The sequence below is a fragment of the Lithobates pipiens genome, unplaced genomic scaffold (genome assembly GCF_037356315.1).
Source record: "Lithobates pipiens isolate NorthernLeopardFrog02 unplaced genomic scaffold, aLitPip1_a1.2 Scaffold_19, whole genome shotgun sequence".
In the NCBI taxonomy this organism is placed as follows: domain Eukaryota; kingdom Metazoa; phylum Chordata; class Amphibia; order Anura; family Ranidae; genus Lithobates; species Lithobates pipiens.
In genome coordinates, this window is record NW_027507764.1 from 597,182,494 (window position 1) to 597,197,213 (window position 14,720).

At 47.4% G+C, this 14,720-nt stretch overlaps 1 protein-coding gene across 1 annotated transcript in view; it reads right to left on the reverse strand.

The window, feature by feature from the left end:
• Positions 1 to 9,825: 9,825 nt before the first annotated feature.
• The window catches only part of AGAP3 (ArfGAP with GTPase domain, ankyrin repeat and PH domain 3), a 140,839-nt gene continuing 135,944 nt past the window's right edge, over positions 9,826 to 14,720 (reverse strand). The window contains 2 exon segments of the mRNA XM_077493681.1: positions 9,826 to 13,636; positions 13,716 to 13,971. Coding sequence (XP_077349807.1) covers positions 13,499 to 13,636; positions 13,716 to 13,971 — 394 coding nt within the window. The 3' untranslated portion in view covers positions 9,826 to 13,498.

Below are 14,720 nucleotides of genomic sequence, written 5' to 3' on the forward strand. Positions count from 1 at the left end.
GCCAAATGTCATGCATCTGTGGGGGAACCCCGAATAAGGGGGCTGATGTGGGGTCAGTGTAGGACCTTGCTCTGGAACACGGGACCTGCTATCACCTGAGAGGAACTTGGGAGTTTCCTCAGCGCCTGCAGAAGAATTACTGCTATTTGTCCCATGTGCTCCTCGGGGGGGCCTGTACACCACTATTGCCTAGTGAGGATTTTCCCAGAGGGGTACTCATGGAATTAACGTGGACGGAGGAGGAAAGCTGTGCCCACCGTGAAGGAATTGCAATCACCTGTGTAGGTCTCGGTGGTATTAGGCGATAGGCGAGACAGCAAATGATGTCACATGGCAGCCAGAGGAGACTTATAGGCCCTACACATCATTAGCCAGAGAGGAATGAATGTCCAGCAGTGAGAAGGAAGAAAAGACCACCAAATCTAAATAGGTAAAACGGTAAAAGAATAGTGAAGTGTAGACTGCCCCATAACCTGCACCGTCAGAACTGATGGTGTGCTCAGCACTGCGGTGCGTCCGGTAGAAGATATCACATGATGTGTAAAACAGATCTCAGTAATGATCCAACAAGACATGTAAGCCAGGAAGCGGTATGTCCAGGGAAGCCATGTCCTACCATGTCATTGGTCCCTTCTCGGGTCCAAGCTTTGCCAGTCACAGTGGGCATAACTCCAAAAGGAGTCTTCAAGGTCTGGGTGCCATAAGAATGGACCATGACCCTGGAACTGTAAAGCTCCTTGCAGTCGACTCCCTCATTGCAACACGTAAGAAGAATCAGCAGGATCCGCTGCTCGAAGCAAACATTACAGAATGGCCCCACGGCTGGGGGGGGGGGGGTTGGGTGGGGCTCCCAAGAAGTTCATCAAGAGGAACCGATTTGGAGACCATAAGGCCAGAAGGCAATACACAGTCAGATCTAGATAAAGTGTCAGATGAAGAAAGAAAACATCAGAAAAAAATCTTTTCCAACAGATGAGGTCTATCACCTGAGGACACTAGAGAAAAACTGGAACCTCGTGAAGGGGGCGGGGTTTTTTGGGGGGAGGTGTTTCTAGCAAAGCCTTTGCCAGCGTCCAATTACCTGAAGGTATCGGCGTACAATCCGGGGTCTAGGAATTAATTCCTGGATCCTGTTCGATTCATAAAGTATGAAATGGTGGTGACACGTGACCTCTGTTACTGGAAATACTGACAGGTCCTCTTGTTGGGTTCTCTTCAAAGGCTTCGGTAATGCCAGATGCAATTACTTCCTCCCATTCACCGGTGTAAGGACCCGCTGTTCAGTCACATGGTGGCCTTCAGCTAGGGGGAGGGGCCAACATGCTGTAAGCACCTCCTACATATGTATAGAATGTTTTTTTTTTGTTTTTTTTTTACCCATGACGCAGGATTCCCAGAGCACCGTGGGCGCAAAAGCTGCTTCCTTTCAGACTGTCGCTGATTAAATCATTTGATGGTCCCCTAAAATGATTGAGGGGGGGGCAGGGGGGAAGTCACTGCTCTGGATGGGGGAGGGAAGGGGGTTACTGCTTAGGAGGAAGAGAATTCAGTGCCCTGGAAGGAAAGAAATCATTGCTCTGAAAAGGAGGGGGGGTGGGGGAGGGGAGAGTTATTGTTCTGAAAAGGAAGCGGGGGGCTGTTATTGCTCAGGAGGAGGAGTCACTACTTTGGAGGGGAGGAGTAATTTATGTGGGTGGGTTACGGTTGAAAAGGAGGAGTCACTGTTTTGTAGGGGATGGAATCAGTACCCTGGGGGTAGAGGAGGCGTTGCTTTGGGGAGGGGGAGTCACTTCTCTGGAGGAGGAGGAGTAACTGATGGGGAGGAGTCTCTGCTTTGATGGGGAAGGATCAACGCTCTGGAGGAGGAGTCTCTGCTTTGATGGGGAAGGAGCAACGCTCTGGAGGAGGAGTCACTGTTCTGGAGGAGGAGGAGTCACTGCTTTGATGGGGAAGGATCAACGCTCTGGAGGAGGAGTCACTGTTCTGGAGGAGGAGTCTCTGCTTTGATGGGGAAGGAGCAACGCTCTGGAGGAGGAGTCACTGTTCTGGAGGAGGAGGAGTCACTGCTTTGATGGGGAAGGATCAACGCTCTGGAAGAGGAGTCACTGTTCTGGAGGAGGAGTCTCTGCTTTGATGGGGAAGGAGCAACGCTCTGGAGGAGGAGTCACTGTTCTGGAGGAGTCACTGCTTTGATGGGGAAGGATCAACGCTCTGGAGGAGGAGTCACTGTTCTGGAGGAGGAGTCACTGCTTTGATGGGGAAGGAGCAACGCTCTGGAGGAGGAGTCACTGCTCTGATGGGGAGGGGTCATTCCTTTGACTGGTTCACTTTTATGACTAAACTTTAGCTAGTACTACTGAGCTCTGTAAACAAATGGATTCTTATCACAGAGGGGGAAAAGAGCCCAAAAATCATGAAGAAAAAGTGGAAGGTTTCACCAGCCACAGTCATTGAGAAGTCTAAACGTCCTGATCTCGTATTTCCTATTTTTTATTTTTTTATAAAATTTAAATAAAAACACTTTTTTTTTGGTTCCGACTCCAAAGAAAATGTATACAAATCACTCTCCATTCCCTCCAAAAATGTGCGCCTCATACTCCGCGAGAATCAGAATAGCGGCACTGAAATAAGGTGGACCCCAAGGGAGACTCGTGACTTCTTGGAAGACAAGTAAGTGAACCCGGAGAATAATAAATCTTGAAAAGGAGGGGAAATGCATGACAAGAGGCAGAGCGGTGAGCATCACATAGATGGCGGCTTAGGTTGGGACGTAGTGATACATGAAGCTTTTATCGCCACCAGGTCACCGTAGTATGGGGGCAAAACTAGATTTCCATAATTTCCTCTTCACCAGAACTGCGACCTTCACTTCCCCAATACTGCGTTCAGTTCTCCGATGTTCCGCTAAAGAAAGGTCCATCTTCCTGTCATTAGAGATCAGTCCATGGCATTCATCTGATTACTCCGTCTGCCCTGTGGTCAGGGTCCCTGCTAAGGGGGTACTCCTGGGCCTTCTGTAGGGGGGCCCATCACTTAATAGGGGTGCCTGACCAGCCGGCAGCTTCAAGCTTCACATAGTACACGTTCCATACATACTGCGAGTACATAATATTGTTCCCCCGTGGCTCCCCAGCTAGTATATTCCCTGGGCTGACAGGAGAAGTGACAGTGGTATCACCGCTCCTGTGGCCTGCGCACCTGCAGGGATGCTACTGATATGCAAAAGACGACTTCCACCACTGGCTTCCTCTGCTGGGCTCTGCATTAGATGGTTATCAGAGCACAGCAGAGAAGCGAGAAGTCTTTTTTGACAAGTGGCAGCAGAAATGTCTGTGCTATCACTACACTGGCATCCCCAGCATCCCTCCAGAGGAGCCCCGGCCTGTCACTGCATAGGCATCCCTCCAGAGGAGCCCCGGCCTGTCACTGCATAGGCATCCCTTCAGAGGAGCCCCGGCCTGTCACTGCACTGGCATCCCTCCAGAGGAGCCTCAGCCTGTCACTGCATAGGCATCCCCTCCAGAGGAGCCCCGGCCTGTCACTGCATAGGCATCCCTCCAGAGGAGCCCCGGGCTGTCACTGCATAGGCATCCCTCCAGAGGAGCCCCGGCCTGTCACTGCATAGGCATCCCTCCAGAGGAGCCCCGGCCTGTCACTGCATAGGCATCCCTCCAGAGGAGCCCTGGTCTGTCACTACACTGGCATCCCTCCAGAGGAGCCCCGGCCTGTCACTGCATAGGCATCCCTCCAGAGGAGCCCCGGCCTGCCACTGCATAGTCATCCCTCCAGAGGAGCCCCGGCCTGCCACTGCACTTGGCATGGAAAAGGGGATTCCAGCTGGATCAAGCAGCCAGGTATTGCCCCCCTCCCCCACTGACTGCCAGTGTCCCAAATAAGCACTAGTACCCCCATCTCCCCACTAAGCACCAGGAACCCCTATCTCCTCCCACTAAGCACTATGACCCCCCTCCCCCCCACTAAGCACTAGGTCCCCTATCCCAATGAGCAAGCCAAGAGTGGTGAAACGCGTCAAGGAACACTGGTTCTGAACTATTTTTGGCCAAAAGGGAGAGGGGACACATTTCAGCCCCTATACTGGATACAGGTAAGACACGGGAGAGAGGAGACAGCTATAGACCAAAGATAGGCAACATGCCAGAGATGTGAAAAAGAGGAGCCTGGAAGTGACAATCATATGAAACAGCTGTGACGGGTGATTGAAGGATAATAATATGATAGGATGTATGACAAGCTCCACCCACAAACCGTGCCCATGTAATCCCCCACGCTTGACCAAGTTAACAGGAAAGGACATGGCACAGAAGAAGATCTTTGTCCCGCCCACAAAGCATCATGTGTACACGCTAAAGGCGAAAGTTTGAGAAGGTCACCGGCGCATTACAAGACTGCAATTGGCTTCAGAAAAGTTGAGCTTTGTTATAAGAGGGGAATGCAGCAATACTGAGATCCATCCTTTATAAGGCTGTAAAACAACACAGGACCATCCAGTTCCACCCATCAGCCAATACTCGGAGGTCAGATATAAGGTGTTGAGGATATAGAATACAGAGATCGTCATCTTTGCGTTGTGCTGATTGAATTTCAGGTCTTTCCCAGATGGGAGATCTTTCAGGTTTTGGAGGCAGCCATGTTAATATGAAGGTCTGTTGTCCACAGGGTTTGGGGATAAAAATCTGTCCTAAGTTCCTGGCAATGTTGGTCCCGATCTGAAGGGGAAGGACAGACACCAATGTATCATCTGGATGTGTATTCAGAAATTGTATGTTAAAGACAGCCTACCTCAACGTCTTCACCCCAGAGGATTAAGCTTCCAGGTCTGAAGGAAACCCTACTACAATGAGTTCTTCAACCGTCTGCATCATGAAGCTGGGTGGCACTGGACTCAGAAGTGAGCTGGCACCATCTTATAGGAGGTCAATCAGTCACAGCTTAACCACTTTCAGACCGGACCAATTTGCTGGTCAAAGACCAGACCACTTTTTGCGATTCGGCACTGCGTCGCTTTAACTGACAATTGCGCGGTCGTGCGACGTGGCTCCCAAACAAAATTAACGTCCTTTTTTTCCCACAAATAGAGCTTTCTTTTGGTGGTATTTGATCACCCCTGCGGTTTTTATTTTTTGCGCTATAAACAAAAATAGAGCGATAATTTTGAAAAAAAACGCATAATTTTTTACTTTTTGTAATAATAAATATCCCCCAAAAATATATAAAAAAACATTTTTTTCCCTCAGTTTAGGCCGAAACGTATTCTTCTACATATTTTTGGTAAAAAAAAATCGCAATAAGCGATTATTGATTGGTTTGCGCAAAAGTTATAGCGTTTACAAAATAGGGGATAGTTTTATAGCATTTTTATTAATAATTTTTTATTATTTTTTTTTTTACTAGTAATGGCGGCGATCTGCGATTTTTATTGTGACTGCAACATTGTGGGGGACCCATCGGACATTTTTGGGACCATTGTCATTTATATAGTAATCACTGCTATATAAATGCAGTGATTCCTGTGTAAATGACACTGGCAGTGAAAGGGTTAACCAGTGGGTGGCAGTGTAGGGGTTAAGTGTTCCTAGGGGTGTGTTACTAACTGTGGGGGGGTTGGGCTTTCATTTAGTGTACACTGATCTCTGCTCCAATCACATGGAGCAGAGATCAGCGTCACTAGTTGCTAGGCAGAATGGAAAAATGTTGTTTATACAGCATTTCCTCCATTCGGCCGCTCCGTGAGACGATCGCGGGGATGCCCGCGGCGATCGAGTCCGCGGGTCCCGCGACCGGACTCACGGGGGTCCCGACCAGCGCGGGAGCGCGCCGCCGCCGGCGCGCTCCCGATGGCACGGCGGCAACGAATATTGGACGTACCTGTACGCCAATATGCCTGCCCGTGCCATTCTGTCGACGTACATCGTCGTGCGCTGGTCGGGAAGTGGTTAAAGAGGGATTCCACCTACAAAAAAAAAAAATTAAAAGCCAGCAGCTATAAATACTACAGCTGCTGACTTAATAAATGGACACTCACCTGTCCCGGGTTCCAGCGATGTCGGCAGCCGAGGCCGATTGATCGCTCGGCTCTCGGCTGCTGCCGCCACCATTCTAGGTGAGGGAATCAGGAAGTGAAGCGAATCGGCTTCACTTCCCGGTTCCCTACTGCGCATGCGTGAGTCGCGCAGCGCAATAGGAATTGTCCGCGCCGTCTCTGGGACCCGTGTGTGTCCCAGCAGACAGCGCGGCAGGACAGGAAATGACGTAGACTCCCACGGGAGTCTATGCCCGGAAGTGGGTGTAAACCACCCCCCTCCCCCCTGAAAGGTGCCAATTGTGACACCGGAGGGGGGGAGGGTTCCGATCAGCGGAAGTTCCACTTTAGGGTGGAAAACAGCTTTAAGAAACCCCTGGACACCCTTTGAGGAACCCTGGTTGAGAATGGCTGGTTTAGGGTACACTTTTGAAGTAAATTGAGTTGCCCGTGGCCTTGTGGTGTACTGTGGTCACTAAGCCGTTGTGTAGATTTATATCTGGATATGCGACTAGAGGAATTTATTTATAAATACTACAGCTGCTGACTTAATAAATGGACACTCACCTGTCCCGGGTTCCAGCGATGTCGGCAGCCGAGGCCGATTGATCGCTCGGCTCTCGGCTGCTGCCGCCACCATTCTAGGTGAGGGAATCAGGAAGTGAAGCGAATCGGCTTCACTTCCCGGTTCCTATCGGACATACTCCAATCTTGTGTAGCCTACTCCGACGGACAAAGTGCCACGCATGCTCAGATCAAATTCCTAGACCAAAGCTATTGGCTACTAGCCTGAACGTAGTCCCGTCGTAACTAAATAACGTCATCACGCTATGTACAATCGGATTTTCCGACAACCTCGTCCGACCGTGTGTATGCAACATCACTTTCGGACCTCTTCCAGAATTAATCCGTCGGAATTACTCTTGACGGATTTGGTTGTCGGAATCTCCGACCGTGTGTACAAGGGCTTACACAGCTTAAAGGTTAAACCGCTTCTCTTCCAGTCTCATCGTGTGGCCCCCGTGTCCTCTTACACTCCCTGGGACTGAAAAGTTTCATACTTAAGCTGAAATATTTGTAAATCACAACCATATCTCCTCTCAAGCGTCTTTTCTCCAGGGAGAATACTCTTTTTTTGCAGTCATTTCTCATAATTGGAGGTCCTCCAGTCCTCGTATTCATTTAGTTGCCCTTCTCTGGAGTCCCTCCAGTTCCAGCACATTCCCTTCTGAGGACTGGTGACCAGGACTGGACAGAATAATCCAGATGTGGCTGAACCAGAGATTTATAAAGTGGTAAAATGATCGTTTTATCTCTGGAGTAAATTCCCTTTTTAATGCATGCTAATATTCTGCTGGCTTTGGTAGACTCAGCTTGACACTCCATGTTATTGCTTAGTCTGTCATCTACTAGGACCCCCAGATCCTTTCTCCATCCTGAAAGCCCCTAGGGGTTAGCGTGTGTGTTGCGAACGATACTATCGTGGTCAGAATACTCCTCATTTTCCTGAGTGAAGAAGGAGGAGAAAGCATTTAACACGGCTGCCTTCTTCTGGTCATCTGTAACCACCTTCCCTTCCTCGTCCTTTATGGGGACTGTGTGTTCCGTCCTCGCCTTTTTACTGTTAATATATTCAAAAAACTTCTTGGGATTATTTTTACTCTCCTCCGCTATGTGTCTCTCATAGTCTTTTTTTTTTAGCCGCCCTGATTACGTTCTTACACCTCACATTGCATTCTGTGTATTGTTGGAATGCAGACACTGACCTCTCCACTTTATACTTTTTTTTTGTCCTTAACGACATTTTATGTTTTGCTTCAGCCACGAAGGTTTTACCTTTGTTGTTCTATATTACCCCTTGGAATGCACTCGGGGATACATTTATTTAATATATTCCTAAAGCGTTTACAATTTTTCCTCTGTGTACAATGTTTAAAGGATTTGGTCCCACTTATCCTGCAGCATTGAGTGCAGTTTAGAAAAGTTGGCTCTTTTGAAATTTAGTGTTCTTCTACTCCCCTCATGCCTCCCTTTCCTATGATTTATGCGGAACGTAACAATTCTGTGGTCGCTAGTTTCCAAGTTGTCCCATATTTACTGCAATTAGACCTGTATCATTTGTAATTAAAAGATCTAGCAATGTTTTACTTCTAGTTGGGGAATCCACCAATTGGGCCATGAAGTTGTCATGTAGAACATTTAAAAAATTTAAAAAATGGCGGGCTTTTATTGAGTGGGCTGTCCTTTCCGCCCAGTCGATGTCGGGATAATTGAAGCCGCCCATCTTGCTGACATTTCTATCTGTGAAAGGAGATCCAACTCCACCTCTTCCCTCAGGTTAGGGGGCCTGTAACATACACTCACTAGTAATCTCCAATACCTTACTTCCAACCTCTGGAGTTCCATCCATACGGACTCCACCTTCCCCTTCCCACATTTCTGATGTCATTTCGCTCTTCTACCCATAAACCATACTTAATATATAGACACACCCCTCCCCCTCTCCTACCCTCCCTGTCCCTCTGGTATAAGGAAAACCCCAGTCACGTGAGGTGTCAAACAAGGTTTCTGTTATTCCCATGTCCATTTCCTCCTTGTATAATAGCAGCTCCAGTTCCTCCATTTCACTGACTAGGCTCCTGGCATTTGTGAACATTCCCCTTGAGTTTTGTATTAGTGCAAATATTCTTTTTTTCCCCATACGATTTCTCAGGCTTTGTTTTTGATTTGGTAACACATTAACCCCAGAATTAGATGTTATAGATATATTATCACTAGTGACTTCACTATTCCCCCTCTGTCCTATGCTCACTGCCAGTTATCGCTACCTTTAAATGCCTCCCCCCCCCCAACACCTAGTTTAAAAGCCCCTCCAACTTTGTGGCCATCTTTCTTCCGAATAGAGCTGTACCATCCCCATTTAGGTGCAGCCCATAATTACTAAAGAGTCAGTAACTGACCCAGAAGTCAGCCCAGTTTTCCAGGAACCCCAACCCCTCCTTCCTACACCAGTTCCTCAGCCACTTGTTCGCTTCCGTAATGTCCTGTTGCCTCTCTGGTGTGGTTCGAGGCACGGGCAGTATTTCAGAGAAAACCCCCTTGGAGGTCCTTCTCTTCAATCTATTCCCCAAGTTCCTCAAATCATTTTTTTAGGACTCTCCACCTTCCTCTCACTTTGTCATAACTAAGCTTTTCTTACAACTGCCTCTCTCTAGATACCTGACACTTATTTGCCCTCGGCGAGGATATACGCTTACCCACCCATTTCAACTAATATTTAGGGACCATGCCTCGGCGGGGGGTCCAGGGCAATCGTAAAGGGCTGATTTACACTTACTGTAGGACTTGGGAGGTATTTAGGAAAAAGCTGAAACTTCCTGCGACCCACTCACATACCCCACTCTGGGAAAACCCCGGTCTATGTGAACTGCGGCTACTCCCTGACTACTCAGTATGGCCCTCACACGGGATTGTATATCTTTCTGATATATACCGAGGACAGGTGCTGAAGTCGTTTCAAGAGCTCAAGGAGGAGTTTGCCCTCCCGAACACAATGCACTATCGATACCTCCAGCTTCGACACGCTCTCCAGGCGCAATTTGCGCAGTCCCCACCTAGTGTACACAACTGCCTCTCTCTGCGTCAGCAAAGGACTCCGGGAGGAAAGAGGAAGTCGGTCCGTAGCTCCAAGCTGGTTACACAAAAATTCTCACTGGGGGCTCCAAATGAAAACATTTTTTGCAAAAAAGTGAGGAACAGTATTCCCAGCAAATGACACAAAGACATTAAAGAAGTCAAGTTTTATTTCACAGCACATACACAAGACAACTCAGCGTATGTACAGAACAATATAAATAAACTGTACACAATGTACAAACAGAAATTCTTCCACATCATGATTTGTCCTCTTCAGATACCATGTTCTGATTTACATTTCCCAACAATCTTCCTGGAAACCAGTGAAATATCTTAGGATCACAACCTCCTGGACTTCCAGACCATCCCTGAAAGATCTTAGGAATGAAACCTCCTGGACACCCACTCCAACCCTGAAAGTTCTTAAAAATGCAACCTCCTGGATGCCCACACCATTCCTAAAAAAAAAAATCTTATGTATACAACCTACTTGATACCCACACCATCCTTGAAAGATCTTAGGAATGCAACCTCGTCAACACCCACACCAAACCTGAAGGATCTTAGGAACGCAACCCCCTGGAGGCCCATGCCCATCTCATGGGGCAGAGCTGAAGTGGTTTTAAAAAAGGTTTGAGATGTTTGTGAAGATCAGATCATCTTCAGGATCAAATGTCCCACCATAAGCCAAAAAATGCCCACAGACAAGACAAGTCCTGAGAAGATTTGATGAATATTCTTGTTAAAGTGTCTGTCATGAAAACGTATGAGAGCTGCCATTGCAGACCTGTTTGTCCTGAAAGAAATTTAGAGATAAGACATTGACACTTTTCTGACCCTCATTTCCAGAGTGAATCAGAAAGTACTGAAACCAGGCACAGCCAGGTAACCAGCATTCTAAAAGAGGACCTTCAAGAACTGAATATAAGGCAGTTATAAAAAAAGAAGTACCATTCAGCCAAGTAAAGAGGTCAATATATACACCTAAACCTGTCCTGATATCCACCCCTGTACAGCAGGCTCAGAGAAGGGGAGGCCACAAAAATAGAACATCAAGACTTCAATGTCTAGCCCACTGCTGTCATTCATCAGAGGGAGAACAGAGGGAGAGCAGAATGATAACCCAGCAGTGTTCCACTTCGCTGCCATTGCCCAATCACAGGTAGGAATCAGGTTGCTGTCCAAGACGTGCAACCCCAATCTGGCCATTACCCAGATATACAGAACCCCAACCTGACCATTACCCTGGATATACAGAACCCCAACCTGACCCTTATCCCAGATGTACAGAACCCAAGCGTGACCATTACCCCAGATATACAGTACCCCAATCTGGCCATTACCCAGATATACAGAACCCCAACCTGACCAGTACCCTGGATATACAGAACCCCAACCTGACCATTATCCCAGATGTACAGAACCCAAGCCTGACCATTACACCCCAGATATACCAATACCCCAATATGGCCATTGCCCCAGATATCTTATATACAATACTACACAACCTGACCATTATACCAGAAACTATACAGAACCCCAATCTGCCCATTAACCCAGATATCTTATATACAGAATCTCCCCTGTCCTCTCTGACCAGCAGAATGGATCATTACTCTATGAAAATTGAAATTCCGTTCACCAATGAATCATCTACATGTCTACTCTGTCCACACCTAACCTGAACGCTTCAATGGCTATGTTGTGTTGGGCACAATTCGTTGTTATCCCGGTAACCTGAGAAGGTCTGTTACCTTCTGCTTTATCCCTCACTTGTGACCCATTCTGTGTCTGTTTCTACGGAACTCTTTCTGCCTACAGTCCATGAACATGATCATTTATTTCTAATTCTTCCCCTTCATCTTGTGTCCATTGATCAGGAGCTTCAGCTTTCATATTTTGTCCATGAACGCGTACCTCTACTCCAGAAAGTCTGTCCTTTAATATCTACCTGCAGACCAAGAAGGTTGTCACTCAACAACTACCTCTAGTCCAGGAGATTCGTCCTTCAATGTCTATTTCCTGACCAAGTTATTTGTCCCTTGAAATGCACCACTAGTCCAGGAGGTCTTTCCCACAATGTCTACCACCTGACCAGGACGTTTGTCCTAGAACATTTTCCTCTAATCCAGGTCTGTTTTTTCATGTCTACCTCCAGACCAGGTTATTGGTCCCTCGACATGTACCACTGATACAGGTCTGTCTTGCATTGTCTACCTCCAAACCAAGAAGTTTGACACTCAACATTTACCTCTAGTCCAGGAGGTTCTTCCTTCGAGGTCTACTGCCTAACCAGGTTGGTTGTCCCTCGACATGGTCTACCTCTAGACCAGGTTATCTGTCCCTTGACATGCACCACTAGTCCAGGAGGTCTGTCCCACAATGTCTACCACCTGACCAGGATGCTTGTCCTGCAACATTTTCCTGTAATCCAGGTCTGTCTTTATAGGTCTACCTCTAGACCAAGTTGTCTGTCCCTCTACATGTACCATTAATACAGGTCTGTCTCACTTTGTCTACCTCTAAACCAAGTCACTCAACATCTACCTCTAGTCCAGGAGGTTCTTCCTTTGATGTATACTTCCTAACCAGGTTGACTGTCCCTCAACATGTACCACTAGTTCAGGTTTGTCCCACAAGGTCTACTACCTGAACAGGATGCTTGTCCTACATTTTCCAATTATCCAGGTGGTCTGTCTTTTTAGGTCTACCTCCAGACTAGGTTATCTGTCCCTCAACATTTAACACTAATCCGGAAGGTCTGCCACCCAATGTCTATCTTCTGACCAGAAAGTTTGTGTTACATTATCATCTACTCCAGGTCTGTCATACAATGTCTACCACCAGACCTGAAAGTCTATCCATGATCTGTCTCCAATTCAATAAATCCCTCACTCGATGTAGCATTTGTCCAGGAGTTCCAACCTACTGGCTGTCCAAGACCCGCTTCCCTAATACTGAAGGAGCTGATATATGGGTGAGATAATGAAGAATTCTGGAGGCAGTCATTAAACATTCAGGGAAAGTATCAGATCGTCACACAGACCTTCTAAATATCAGACCTAGGAACCCCTCCCAAGGTCTTGGAGATCTGATAATCAAGGGCTACTACTGTATACATGTCTTCAGGTTTAATGTAGAAGATAACCTGCGAGTCAAGTCAAGGTTTCGGCACCTTCTTCCAGCTTAGAGAAGATGTGCGTCAAGTAAATATACAATACCGAATACTATAATGTATGTAAACACAAATTGCTTCATTTATCCCCACAAAGTGTTATCCAGCCAACAGTCTTATACATATAATACATATCTACATATCTATAGAGATACAGGAGACCAGCAAACAGATCCAACTATCGGTACCATGAAAATTGATATATTCAGAAATGTAAAGGTGATGAAGATACTAACACGCTATACATTACATGTTTCAAGTAGCAGACAGCGTTGTGCGTTCCGGGAACACCATCAGCAGGACGTACCTTCTTGTACCTTTAACACTGTTAATAACTGATGTTCCATATTTCTTCTTATGAGCCGTCTCTTGCACACCCAGCATTGAAGCCTGTGCACAGTCTGTTTCATGAATACATTGAATAATGCCGCTAGATAGGGATTGTACTAGTGTTACATACGCTGCTCCGCAGGACTGAGACACGTACAACAATGAGCAGCAGGAACATGTGATGGAGGGTCAGCACAGGAACACGGAGGTATAGTCCAGAATCCTGAGAATCAATAATAAAACAAAATAAAAAAATGGCTGCCAGAGCCAGGTCACCAGCGGGAACGCTGAGTCGTATCACGTGAGTCCTCAGGGGGTTACAGGGCAGGGCTTGAACTGTCACTGGGGCAGCCATACTGGAGGAGAATATCTGTGCACTCCGTGCTGCCAGCTCGACGAGCGTATGAAAGCGGAGTGAGACTGCGAGCATCACAGCACTTCACATCCACGCCATACTAAAGAGACAAGAGAGAAACGCGTTAGTATACATAATATCTGCGAGGAAACCCAACCCCAGAGCTTCCTTCCTCTTACCCAGATGAGAAGCTGTGTGCACACAACGTTGGCCATTGCTGCTGAGAGATGAAGCGCTGAGCGCCCATCGCCATCTCCGTACGTTTCGTTCACCTCCTCCTTCGTACCGTGAGCGAGCAACGTCACCACCATCCGCAAATCATCCTCCACCACGGCTCGTAGGAGCTGCTGTCCCAGGGGTACGTCAGAGGCTGGCAGGGGGCACAGGAAAAGCTTCTGCTCATACTTGGCCCGGATCCACCGCTCCTTTTCTTCCCTGAAGAGCAACAGAACACAAGAACCTATGAATGGACCTTGATGGCAAGCTGGGGAACTTCACTGAATAATAGCAGTGCATGGTGCAAGCACAGTTGTGCTGAAAAGTTTGCGCCCCCATATGGAGGATTGGTAATATACAGGATGTACGAGTGAGCAGCAAATCCCATTTCTTGTATTTTTTATGGGATTTCTATCCTGTAACTGGAGGTGAAAACAACCCCATCATACAACAAAACAAGTAAACCAATGACCTGCCCCATGTTCAGAAGTATGCATCCCCTTAGTTCCTAACCCTGTGTATTGCCCCCTGTAGCATTAATGACAGCTGTCAGTCCTCTGTAATAGTGGTCTATGAGGAATTATTGAAGGTGGAAAAGCTGCCCATTGGTCTTGGCACAATGCCTCCAGATCGTGGAAAGTTTTTGTTGGCCTTGTACGAGATCTCCCCAGAGGGGTTTGATGATATGGAGGTCAGAAGACAGTCACTCCAGAACCTTCACATTTCTGTTGTAACCACTGGGAGGGTCATCTTGGTCTTGTGCTTCAGGTCATTGTCCTGCTGGAGAGTCAGCTCAGCCTTGTGCTTCGAGCCATTATCCTGCTGGAGGGTCAGCTTGGCCTTTTGCTTCGAATCATTACTCTGCTGGAGGGTCAGCCTGGCCTTGTGCTTCGGGTCATTGTCCTGCTGGAGAGTCAGCTTGGCCTTGTGCCTCGGGACATTGTTCTGCTGGAGGGTCAGCTTGGCCT